At 32.7% G+C, this 12,278-nt stretch overlaps 1 protein-coding gene across 50 annotated transcripts in view; it reads left to right on the forward strand.

Annotated features, from left to right (window-relative positions):
- PHF20L1 (PHD finger protein 20 like 1) overlaps positions 1–12,278 on the forward strand; it is a 71,164-nt gene that overhangs the window by 31,335 nt on the left and 27,551 nt on the right. For all 50 annotated transcript variants that reach the window (XM_081503563.1, XM_081503565.1, XM_081503595.1 and 47 more), the window contains 4 exons: positions 2,296–2,378; positions 5,888–6,140; positions 8,257–8,445; positions 8,728–8,925. In XM_081503563.1, the coding sequence (XP_081359689.1) occupies positions 2,296–2,378; positions 5,888–6,140; positions 8,257–8,445; positions 8,728–8,925 (723 nt within the window). The remainder of the gene's footprint in view (positions 1–2,295; positions 2,379–5,887; positions 6,141–8,256; positions 8,446–8,727; positions 8,926–12,278) is intronic.

Consider the following 12,278-nt stretch of genomic DNA (forward strand, 5'->3'; position numbering starts at 1 on the left):
GCTTTTGAATTCACTGGCTACCAAGTATTACATCTTCTAACCTAATTTTAAGTAGTTTTTATTAAATGCCCTGTTGCTCTTATAAGAACATTACAAAGCTTTATTTTCCTTTCACAAACCATTAAGTGAGAATTTTTTATTATTTGGGTCTGTAATATCCAAATGTAAATTCACATAGTATGGCTAAATTATTTTGTTTCTTTTAAACTTCTAGTACTTTAGTTTGTGATCTATTTCATCTGTTATGTGATTTGAAAGTATTTCCACCACCTTTATGAATGGAAACAAAAAAATGTATAGTCAGTAGATTGAATAGCAAATATTTGTTCTCTTTGAATACCCATAGAAGTAGGGCCTCTACTCAGTTCCCTACAAAAAAAGAAGCTAATTTTCCTAATTATTTTTCATTTTACTTTCAATAGTATTTAATGTAAAAAAATTAGCTAGAGAAGAAACACCTAGTGAATGCAGTTTTGTTAAATAAATTCTGTGCTTACATCTTTTTTAGTCATCTAAAGATGTGTTCAGAAGTTACTTTAATACAGCTAGAATTGAATTTATGATATATAAGCGATTTTTATGAAACTGCTTATACATTGAGTCTTTTTTCCTTCATTTGAATATACACTTAAAACTGTATGGGACTTGAACAATATGGATTATGTCAAACTGCACCAATAGCAGTTTTAATACCAGTCATTGCTGTATCAAAATCATTGTTTTATACTCAGCATTTCCTATTTTGAATTACAATTCTAAGTCTAATCTAAGTAGTTACTCAGCTTCATTATCTAACAATAGAAAGGTGCTTTTTGCCTGATTAAACACTTGACACTCTCTCAGTCGTGTCTGACTCTTTGCGACCCATGTATAGTCCATGGAATTCTCCAGGCCAGAATACTGGAGTGAGTAGACATTCCCTTCTCCAGGGGATCTTCTCAACCCAGGGATTGAACACAGCACAGGCGGATTATTTACCAGCTCAGCCACCAGGAAAGCCTGTTTTATACTAACCTTTCCTATTTTGAATTACAATTCTGAGTGATAGATATTCAGCTTCATTATCTAACAATAGAAAGGTGCTTTTTGCCTGGTTGAACACTTGATTCTAGTATTACCTTGAGAATGCAATTTTAATATTTAAATTTCTACCTACATTACTTAACATCGCAGATATTGTTACCTGAAAAAGTCAAGAGGCGTTGGCACAGGGATAGCTCAAAGTTATGTGGTGTTTTGGGGCCCTTTTTTTCTCCTGTTAAAAATGTTATAGATAGCTTTAATACTACAAGTGGTATAATTGCTGAAGTAAGTTTACTATTAAGTTGTTGATTGTTAAACATACTTCCTTTGAAGCCAGAGTTTTGTGTGCCAGACTTCTGAAGTGACACAGAAATGATTTTGGGTGATCTTTTATGTGTGTGGTGGCCATAAGAAGAAATAAACACGTACAAGGGTTATGTTAATACATTTGTCTCCGTTGAGGGGACCTATCTGGTGCTTACCAAAGACTCTTGACTAAGGAAATGCCTTTAATTTCTAAATTAAAGCCAAGTTTTAATGTCTCTTAAAGTTAACTATACTCTGGATAAAATATTCTGTCTTCTAAAATTGAAAGTTAAAGGTATACATGGGAAAAAACTGAAACTCCCAGTTTATTTCATCAATTGTATAATGAGGCTATAATATGAAGTTCAAATGTAGGAAGGATCTATACTCTTTTCCATTAACATAAAAGGAATCCATCCATGTTTTCACCACTTTTGTAAATGATAGGCTACAACTGGGTATAGAAACACACTTGTCAAGCTTAGGTTAAAGAATCCAAGTGAAATAAAAAATTGAGAGTATTTTTTAGCTAATAATACGACAAGAACAATCATTTTATATTCTAGATGTTTGAAAAGATTTCTTATATCTTAATATTAATTCCATATCTTATTTCAGTTGTATGGACAAAGCATAAGGTATTAATGATCTAAGCAGTTTTAGGTTTTTGGATATTAATCTGTAGAAATTTAAATTTGTACAGAATAAATGTGTGTGTGATTTTTTTTTTAAAGGATATTTTAAGCTAATTATTTTTATTTTGAAGGTTACTAATGTTAGCTACTCTCAAATTCTAATTTAGCCCTTTGAGTCATTATTAAGGATGTTTGTGTATTTGACAAGTAACCGTCTGAGAGTATACTTCCTATAAAAAAAGTACAGGGGATTCAGCTGCTGAATTTTTGAGAATTAGTGTAAAAGCCAGTATCTTTTCTAATAAGCAATTTCTGTACAATTTTTCTCAAGGTTTGTTGGCATCCAAAGCTGTTGGGGTGGATGGTGCTGAAAAAAAGGAAGACTACAATGAAACAGCTCCAATGCTGGAGCAGGTATGAAATGGTAGCATTTGATTGTTTTCAAGGTTCCCCGCTGGAATTATCACGGAGCTATAGTATCCACATAATTGAAATCACCCTTTTGATCACATATGGGGATAGGAAAATAATGGGTGATACATTTTTAACTCTGCCTTCTCCAAGGTATGCAGATAAACTACAGACTTAATTAGTGTTTATTTTCAGTAGGCTAGCTTTAAAGCCTTTGTCTCCCAATGGTGGAAAGCTAGGAGACGGGCCTCCCAGGGTGCATACAGGCTTCCAGCTGGATCACCTTTAGCTAGCTTACAAAAAGACCCTTACACAAATACTTTTCATTTGTGAGTTAAAACAGGGTTTTTTGACATCTTATAAAGCTTCTTTTGTAAGAAGTTTCTTTTATATTGTAACAAGTGGTGTTGTTAGACTATGTGTTTTATGAATTGATCAATGAGCCATACATTTTTGCTAGGATGTATATTTTAATAACTACAAAAAAATTTAAAAAGCTATTAAGGGTCTGTCTTTAAACCACCTAATAGAGGAATTTGAAAATGAAGGTTGCAGTTGCTAGATTTTGCCTTGGCTACCTTCAGATTCCCACAATACTTGTATATAATGGACTGTGCATGCTTTTCCATTCTCTAAGGGCTTACTTTTTTGGGCACTGTAGGACTATAAGAACACAGTAATAGCCATAACTGGATTTCCTTGGTTCTCCTGTTTTAAAATCTGAGCCTTAATGTAGTTTTACTATATCCTTTTTGTATTATTTTAATTTTCTTTATTAGTAGCCTAATAAAGAAGACTTTAAAATGAGTACCTTTTGCTCTTCTCTATATGCATTTTAAAAAACAGTCCAAATTTAATTGATATTGTATTGAGTTTTTCAGGGTTATTTTAGGCCTGATTTGATAATAGTGCATTGTTTTGGTGCCTCCATTAATGTTGTATTAAATCAATGATCTTTTAAATTGATTAATATGTCAGTGAATCATGCCTTCTGATTTTCTGTGGTCATCAAACGGTTAAGTCTTTGCCGTTATTGTCAGTATATCACCCAAATTTTAAATGACTTTTTTACTGTGTATTATTATATTCAACATCCCAGATATAACAATATTTTGTATTTTCACCACTGTTTATGGTATTCTCAGAATGCAATAAGTCAGGGACTTGGGTAATAAAATGTTTCTGGAAAATTCATTACAATGTCAATCTTTCATTATGCACAATCCTACTGAGATGAATGTGATTGTGAAAATTATTTATTATGTGTGGAAGTTAGTGTAGAGGGCAGTGCCCTTTTCAGAGAGAAGTATAGAAAACAACATTTTGAAACTGAGCTTAAAAAGGAGAAAAATTGAATAACTCGGCTGTTTTTATTCACATAATTAAGAAAATTTTGAGAGTCCTTGCCAGTTTTGTAACAAAGAGACCAGTGATTAATAATGAAAATTTTGTAAATTATTTTAGATTTTTAAGGAACATAATACTGTTGCCCCCTTTTTTGTCATTCAGGTTGGTTTCAATGTGAACTGTTTGTAACCAAACTCTTAATTCTTACACTGTTTGCCCTGCTTCAGAGTTAAAAAGCCGAGTTATAAAATTCTTAATTACATCTCAGTTGGTATGACTTGAAGAAGAGGTATTGTCACTAACCTATGTTGCCCTAATGAGTAAAATAATTTCACTCATGACGTAGATTTATAACAGGCCTAAGGCCAAAACTTACTGTGCTAAGGAATTTATTTATTTACTTTAAGAAAGTTCAAACTCTGTGGTCTTGAACCCCAGTTCTCAGATAATTAATTATAGATTACTTAATTGTATTAGGGAATTGTTATGTTATATTTTACTTTTGGATAAAACCTGCATTAGATGCATAATTCAGTAAGTTTTAAAGAATGTTAATTTGTCCTTGTTTAGAAGTTAAGCACCTTATCAAGATATTAATTTAAGTATTAAAATCTTGTTTTATAACTTTGTAACTTGAGAGTAATGGATGCTGTAGTGATGTCTCACATATGTGAAGATGAACAATAAAATTGTTTATTTACAAGTAATGGCTCTAATTACTTTTCTGGCAACACTTTTTATGATAAGCTTAGGAATCCTTTCTATATATGGAGTTTTGTTTTTTTTTCAAGTGATGAATCTGCACTTATACACATGTGTAATGAGTAAATTCAAGAATAGAAATGATGACAGTTGAGTAAATGAGACGCTTGACACCCACCCTTTAATGTGGTATGTCCAACATGCCATCTGTAGCATAGTCAAAGGTGCCCTGCTTAATACCAGGTATTCACTGTTTTTCTACCAAAAATGAACGCCTTGGAGTTTCAGGGAACAGAAAGCTATTTGATCCCTAGACAGTGACCTTTCATATTCCAGAGAACTGCAGCCTGCAGACCTGTTGGTCATCCCTCACAAAAGATAGGGAAGTAAAAAAGGTTTCTTGGGGACCAGCATGTTGTTCATAAAGCTCCAGTTTGGTTCTTTATAGAGGCCTATCTTAGTATAGAGGTTTTATTTTTGCTTGTTTGTTTTTTTAAGTGTATCTCATACTTTGCTCTCAGATACATATGTCAAAAAGAGATATAGTATAGGCATTCCAACACCATAGAGTGCAAGTCCATCTGATGTGGCTGTTCTCTGTAGTCTTTGGACACATTGAGTTATAATTTTACAGATGTAGGACATTTTACTGCCAAATGAATTAAGGTATTCTTTATGAAAGAACTGACAAAGTTCTAATTTTTTTTTAAAAGTATCAGTTGGCAGGAAGAAGGTAAAAACTCTCATCTAAGAATGCGACGTATTTTGTTTTTAAATCCAATGTTTTTAACTTACACTTGGTTTTACTCCTTGTTTTTTTTTTTTCTGTTGTTGCTTGTTTTGTATTGTTTTTTAGTCTTTTAACTCTGTATTGCTGGTGGCTTTGATTTCATGATGCATTATGCTTATGAAACTGGCTTTCAGCACTAAAATGAGTTAAAGATAATGTTTCGTTAATTTGGTCATTGTTTTCCTGTTGAGATCTTTCTTTAAAGGGAAATTGTCTACTTAAACCTCTGCATTGAACTCAAAAGACATTTTTTTTTTTCAATCTGAAGATAAGAAGCTTACATGTATTCCTTTAATGCCCTAAAACAGAAATTTATTTACCTAATTATTATTGTCATTGGTAATTATGATTTCCAAAGAGGTATGTTTTAATTTAACACCAGACATATTTGTCCAGTAAGGTAACATTTTATATTCTGAGAATATTATAAATAATACATTAAAAAAAAAAACCCCAATTTAGACAGATCGACAGCATCCCTTTAAAGACAGCCTATTCAACTTTTAGTTAATAATTTGTGGGGTTCTTTTTGGTTTTTCATTTGTAATAGAAATGTTATATGTTGCTTAACAATGTTTTTGGATACTAAAGTTGCTTAACAATCAAAAATAGAAAACAAGAACAAAAATGAAGAAACCAAAATAAAAATATCAATTTTTTATTATTTATTCAGGCGATTTCACCTAAACCTCAAAGTCAGAAAAAAAATGAAGCTGACATTAGCAGTTCTGCCAACACTCAGAAACCTGCACTGTTATCCTCAACTTTGTCTTCAGGGAAGGCTCGCAGCAAGAAATGCAAACATGAATCTGGAGATTCTTCTGGGTGTATAAAACCCCCTAAATCACCACTTTCCCCAGAATTAATACAAGTCGAGGATTTGACGCTTGTATCTCAGCTTTCTTCTTCAATGATAAATAAAACTAGTGAGCACAGATTTTTAAAAAATAGTTACTTATCCTATAAGATACATTAAAAACAGTTTGGTTGTAGTTATATTGTATTTTTATGAAATTGCATTTTAAAAATTCAAACTTAAGTGAATATGACAGGGAAGGCTTGAAGCTCTCTCAGGGGCAAAATCCATATACATTTCTGACTGATGTATTGTACAGAGGGACAGTGACTGTACTGCTGGTTAAGAAACCTCAGCATTTAGTAACCATAATTCCACTGTAGTTTGACTTTCCTCAACTAATGATCCAAGCAGTTAGAGGCCTGATTCATTACAAAAAAAAAAAAAACCATTATGGGATACAGAAAGACCCATGGTGGATATGTGGATCTTTTCCTGAACTCCTAAGACTATTTTTATGGATCGATTTAGTCATTGTCCCCAGTTGTCTATACCCCACCCACAATATATTTTATTCAGCTCTTCTAGGATTTAGAGCGCAGACTTCAGATTAATTTTACTAATGAAAGAAGAAAACTGCTTCCTTGATCTTATTTTTAAAGATTTTACTGTTTGAATACTACTAATCTTTGAAGCATTTACGTAGTCCTTTTAACATAACCTTTCAACATGGGTTTGGATATATTTAAGACAAGATTTGTGTTGACCCTGTGTTTCTCATATTGTAGTATTCTAAGTTAGAGACAATGAAAAATAATTACCTGTAAATTCTCTGGGTAAAAGATAATTTTGCTGTTCATAACAGCAAATGAGTTAGTAACCTGATTATTAAATGAATATAACAGTTTTCCTTATGAACTCCTCCATATCATATCTTCTGCAGCAATTAAAAATGGTGGCATTGAGAAGACTTCTGTCAGTCAAATATATTAAATTTCTCTTCCATTCAGTTGCTGTATTTTTTTGCTCAACTGTACTTTTCAGTTTTCAGTTAGGTTTTAGTACTTTTTTGTTTTGATTTGGTTCTATTTAATAAATGAATTGAAAGGATGGGAACAGAAAAACTCAGTTGTTTCATCCTAAGCTTCACTTCTTTATGGCATTTATCATTAAATAATGTCATTAGTAGTCACTAAAATGTCAGATGACATTGATATGTATTTTATTTTGAATTGTTTTATATTTTAGTATTATAACCACAATGTTATGGTAGTTGAATTTTATCCTTTTTTTTTTTTCAGTTATCACGTCTTTTTCATTTTGATTTTTGTAAAAGTACTTTTAAATACCCAAAGCATCAACTTTTTTTAGACCTTGCCTATTTTCTCCTTCTAAATTAACATAAATATATTGGCTTATGTAGTCCTGCCTATTCAAAATAATCAAAAATGTTTATGTGCTATGTAGAAAGAAAATGAAAGGTTAAAAAGAATTTCTAAGCTTTTGTGTAATATATAGCTAGAAGATGCTTAAATGCCTCAGTAAGTTAGTTTTTCCAAACAAAACAAAAAACGTATGAGAGCAAGAACTGTCATATTTTTTAAAAATTCTCATTTTTTGCCCATAGTGAGTACTTAAAGTTATTTGTGTTCAATTTATTTTTTTTTTTTAATGAATCAGGCCCAAACATGTTTACAAAAATCCATTTGGGGGAATGAGGGTGGGATAACATTGTTTACATTAGTTTTACTTTAGCAATTAAAGCACTAACTCGACAATGCATGTCAGAATTTTGTTACCTATGCCCCTGTCTTTTTTTTTTCCCTTAGAGATTCTAGATTTGTAATATAGCAAAAGGAATATATATATATATATATATTTTTTTTTTTTTAAGAAATCTTTGGCTATACAGAGATAATTTTCCCAAAGGAAGAATGGCAACTAACAACGATCTGCAATTAGAGAGTAAACTGTAGTCTTTTCCATGGGAAACTACCTGAAATGAATGTTCCATATTATTTTCTTTTGGTTCTAGTAGGCTTTAGATTTTAAAAGTTTTGATTAACTCTTGTGAGTGAGGGCAGCTTTTGCCTTTGATTCCTTTTGGAACATGTGCTGTTCCTTGTGGCTACCTTAACAACATCAGAGGGCAGGATTTGAATCATTTTTCCCATTTTTTCTCCTTAAATATGATAAGATGATCCCGGCATGTATCTGCTTCGTGAACATTGAAGATCTTTTTCTAGGTCCTCCACAGCCTGTGAACCCCCCTAGACCTTTCAAGCATAGTGAGCGGAGAAGAAGATCGCAGCGTTTAGCCACCTTGCCCATGCCTGATGATTCTGTAGAAAAGGTTTCTCCTCCCTCTCCAGCCACTGATGGGAAAGTATTCTCCATCAGTTCTCAAAATCAGCAAGAGTCTTCAGGACCAGAGGGTAATGTATATTGATTTCCTATAGAACCAAACGTAAAAGAAGACAAAGAAAACACTTAAGAGATATAGATTATTAAAATATTAAAGAGATTTCTGCTTTTTTCCTTCTTAAGATCTCTGGACTTTGTAGATAAGCACTTCATTTGATTCTACAAATGTTTCGTTCAGTGACCTCTTTGTTGATTGCCAGGCACTGTTTAACTTACGTAGCATTTTAATCCACATTGATATTAACTGAGACAGTGTACCTATGTTAACATATTGCATTCTTTATTCTGTGTAGTACCTGACGTTGCACATTTGTCATTGGGACCCTGTCTCCCTCTTGACTTAAGTCGTGGTTCGGAAGTCACAACACCGCTAGGCCCAGATCCCTCTTATCATAATGAATGCCTCACAGCAGAAAAGGAAGATACACAGATGCTTACAAATCTTTCTTCCAAAGCAGTGACTGATGCAAGAGGAACTCCAGCAGCCTCAGGTAAAAGAGATTCATTTTTACAAAATTAGCTAGGTTTGCATTTATATGGTAAAACCAGTTTGATGTATAATTACATTTTTGAATATGTTGTTCCTCTTCATAAATAACTTTTATGTAACACCTGTGAAAGATATAGGGTTTAAAGTCATTTTGTGTGACCATTTTCTACCATTTTTCCTGTATGTAGTTGTTATTTTGTCACTTTACTTGCTTCTCCCTAGTTTTTTCTTATATCCCATTTCTACTAAATAGGAATTACTAGAGTTAAATATAATTACAGAAGTTCTTGGTTTTGAAGCCAGAAAATACTTAACAGGATCAGTACTTAGGTTTAAGGATTTTAATTTAAGAAACACTTGGCTTAAGTTAACTGTATGTTGTTAAGTTGCTAAGTCGTGTCCAACACTTTATGACCCCATGGACTGCAGCACTCCAGTTTTCCCTGTCCTTCACCATCTCCTGGAGTTTGCTTAAACTCCTGTACACTGAGTCAGTGATACCATCCAAACATCTCATCCTCTGTTGCCCCCTTCTCCTCCTGCCTTAAATCTTTCCCAGCATTGGGGTCTATTCCAGTGTTTGTAATAGAGCTTAATGTTTAAGAAACACTTAGCTTAACAATATACCTTTATCTTAAATATAATCCCACATTTTGAAGCAGAATCTCCCAAATTTAACTATAATTGATTATAATGTTATTTTTGGAGTTTCATGTATAAAACCAACCATACTCTATAAGACATTTTTTGATTATTTTATGATACTTCTCGTAATTATTTGAAACCTTTCAGAGGTATTTTATCAAGTTGGTATTTTAATGTAATGGAATATTAATTTGTATTTCCATTATATGTTTACATCCTTTTATTTGGAATTTTATAGGATTTTAACCTCAAGCATAGAGTACGTGCAATTCAAAAATAAAGGCAAATACTAATACCTTTCCAGTAAGTTACTAATTTAGAATTAGATGGATGAAGGAGATCTGAACTGAGTCAGTTCTGAAATGGGAAAAAACATAAAACTGTTTTTGATTTGCAGCCAAAGAGCATTGGGGATAATTGATTTTAATAGCATCTTCCCTGAAGTCATTTTATCAAATCCTTGGGTGAAGTATGAAATAGAGCTTGCTCTTTTCTGGTGGCTATTGATGGATATTAAAATGATTGAAGTAACTTAAGAAACATGCTTTTTACATTACTGCCGTTACCTTCTTGTTCCTTCTTTCAAAGTAAAAATGTAACTAATAGTAAGTATACAGTGGTCTACAAGTCCATTAATCAAAAAAGATTGAAGTTATTTTATATGCGATAGTGTTTCCATATCTTGATTTTAAAAAAAATCAATGCCCAAATTTGAAGATATGTAGGCTTTGAAGCATTTCTTGTCATTTCCCAAATCTTATCCATTGTCTTTGGACACTTTCTAAAAGCCCCTTCTATCTGTGGATAATTGATTTTTCTTTCCCCTGTTTTCACAAGATTTCTGAATTACCCTTAACCTTTGAGATACTTTTCCTCAAAAAGTGAAGTTCTTAAGAGTGCCTTGACAATATGGAATTTGTTGCTGTACTAAATATATGAAAATACGTTCAAGTTAAAATATATATTCATTGGGGAGATTATTTATAGTTGTGCATTTGAAAATATTTGTATTTTCATTTACATATGTATTTTTTTCTAATAGTAACAAGACTGAAAGATAGACCAGTGTAAATAGGTGTGTATTATAACTAAGTTACGCTAGCTGGATGATGTACCCTAAAATGTCAAAGTAGTGATTGTGCATGGAAATCCATGATTCCAGTGATTTTGTGTCTAATCAGAGTACTAGCCTCGTGTTGTTGTTTCCAGAATTTCTAGCATATTTGTGGAGATATAGTTAATTATCATTGAAGTGTGGTTCTTGTTTCTCGTAATGGTTAAGGTGCACTGGGGTAGAGGGAAGGCATGATTTTTTTTCCCCATTTAAGTATTAGAAATAACTATTTGAGAAAGTCCAAGTAGCAAGGTAGGTTTTTGGGAAAGTGAAAGGTAGAGAGGAGTTTGGTTTTATAATGTGATGAATTTGTAAGTTCGTTGAAGAGTGACGACCGTTTTAAGTATGGTGATGACTGGCAACTTTAATTGCTTAAATCAAGGAAATGCATGGTTTTAAATGTTAATTAACTGAAAGTCTTGTTTATTAGTCACAACATATTTGAATGCATTTGAATGTGGGATTGGGAGGGATTGTTTCTCTTAACCTCTTTTAATTTTTTTATTTTTTGAGGGAAGTAATAGAATTCAAGTCATGTTCTAATTGGACACCTTTTGATTAAAACTTTGTGAACCTGTCTGACTTGCATGGAAATTCTCAGTGGTCTGCCTGCTTTTTTTCTCTTAACGTTTTTGTTAGCTACTCTATCGAAACTGGTTTGCCGTGTTTGTAGGCCTTCTTTCTGCACCCCAAGTTTTCTTCCATCTGAAGTCAAAGTACCAAGAGTTTTTGTTTTGTTTCATCTTTTTTTTTTTATGTTTACTTGATTCATTTCCATCTTAATTATAAAAGTAAGTTTGTTACTGTTGAGTTTTAAAACTTCTGTAGAAAACATTATTTCCCAGAGCTTGTATCGAAGACATTTCCTGGCGTGTTTTTTTCAAATTGAAATTCTTGGAGTATTTAGAATGACTGAAGATATTAGTCCTTAACTGTGGAATAGGTTAACAGAGTTTTACTTTTTCTTATGAGAGATTATGTTCTCACTGCTGAGTTCAGCAGTCAAGATAAAGAACTGATGATATTATGCAGATTATGCAGTTATTATATACCCCTATTCTCAATAGGTTAATGCTTGCTTTTAGTTATTTTTCTAGTAGAGATAATGAAGTTGCACTAATCCTCTACATTCTTCTACTGGGAAGCATGCATGCAGTGTGACTAAACAAGATTAAGAATACATTGCTGCCCACATTACAACAAGAACAGTCATTGGTGCCCTTGTAAAACTTGGTGCCGTTGTTTTTATTTTCAGAATGCTTTCTCTAACAGAGTCCATCAGTTTTAGTAAGGATAGAGTCTTAGTTCTATTCTTATTAGTTCTGTCGCTAATTGGGAATGTTGGCTGATTTTCTTATTTATCTCCTGGATGTCTGTATGACAATTACTGAATTACTCTAACCTCTTTAAGGAGTTAAAATCTGGAAGCTCAATGTATGAAAGGATGGGCCAACAATCAGACTGAGTTGTGGCTGAGTCGCCTGTGCCCAGTGCTGTGCAGGCATCTTAAATGTTTGGTGGTTGGTCCAGCATCTTACACAAACTTCACATTTATTTTCTGAAAGCCTTTTTGTTTTAGGGTGGCTTTCAGTTTT

Source organism: Giraffa tippelskirchi, chromosome 6 (assembly GCF_054371585.1).
Source record: "Giraffa tippelskirchi isolate mGirTip1 chromosome 6, T2T-mGirTip1v1.2.pri, whole genome shotgun sequence".
Taxonomy (NCBI): Eukaryota; Metazoa; Chordata; class Mammalia; order Artiodactyla; family Giraffidae; genus Giraffa; species Giraffa tippelskirchi.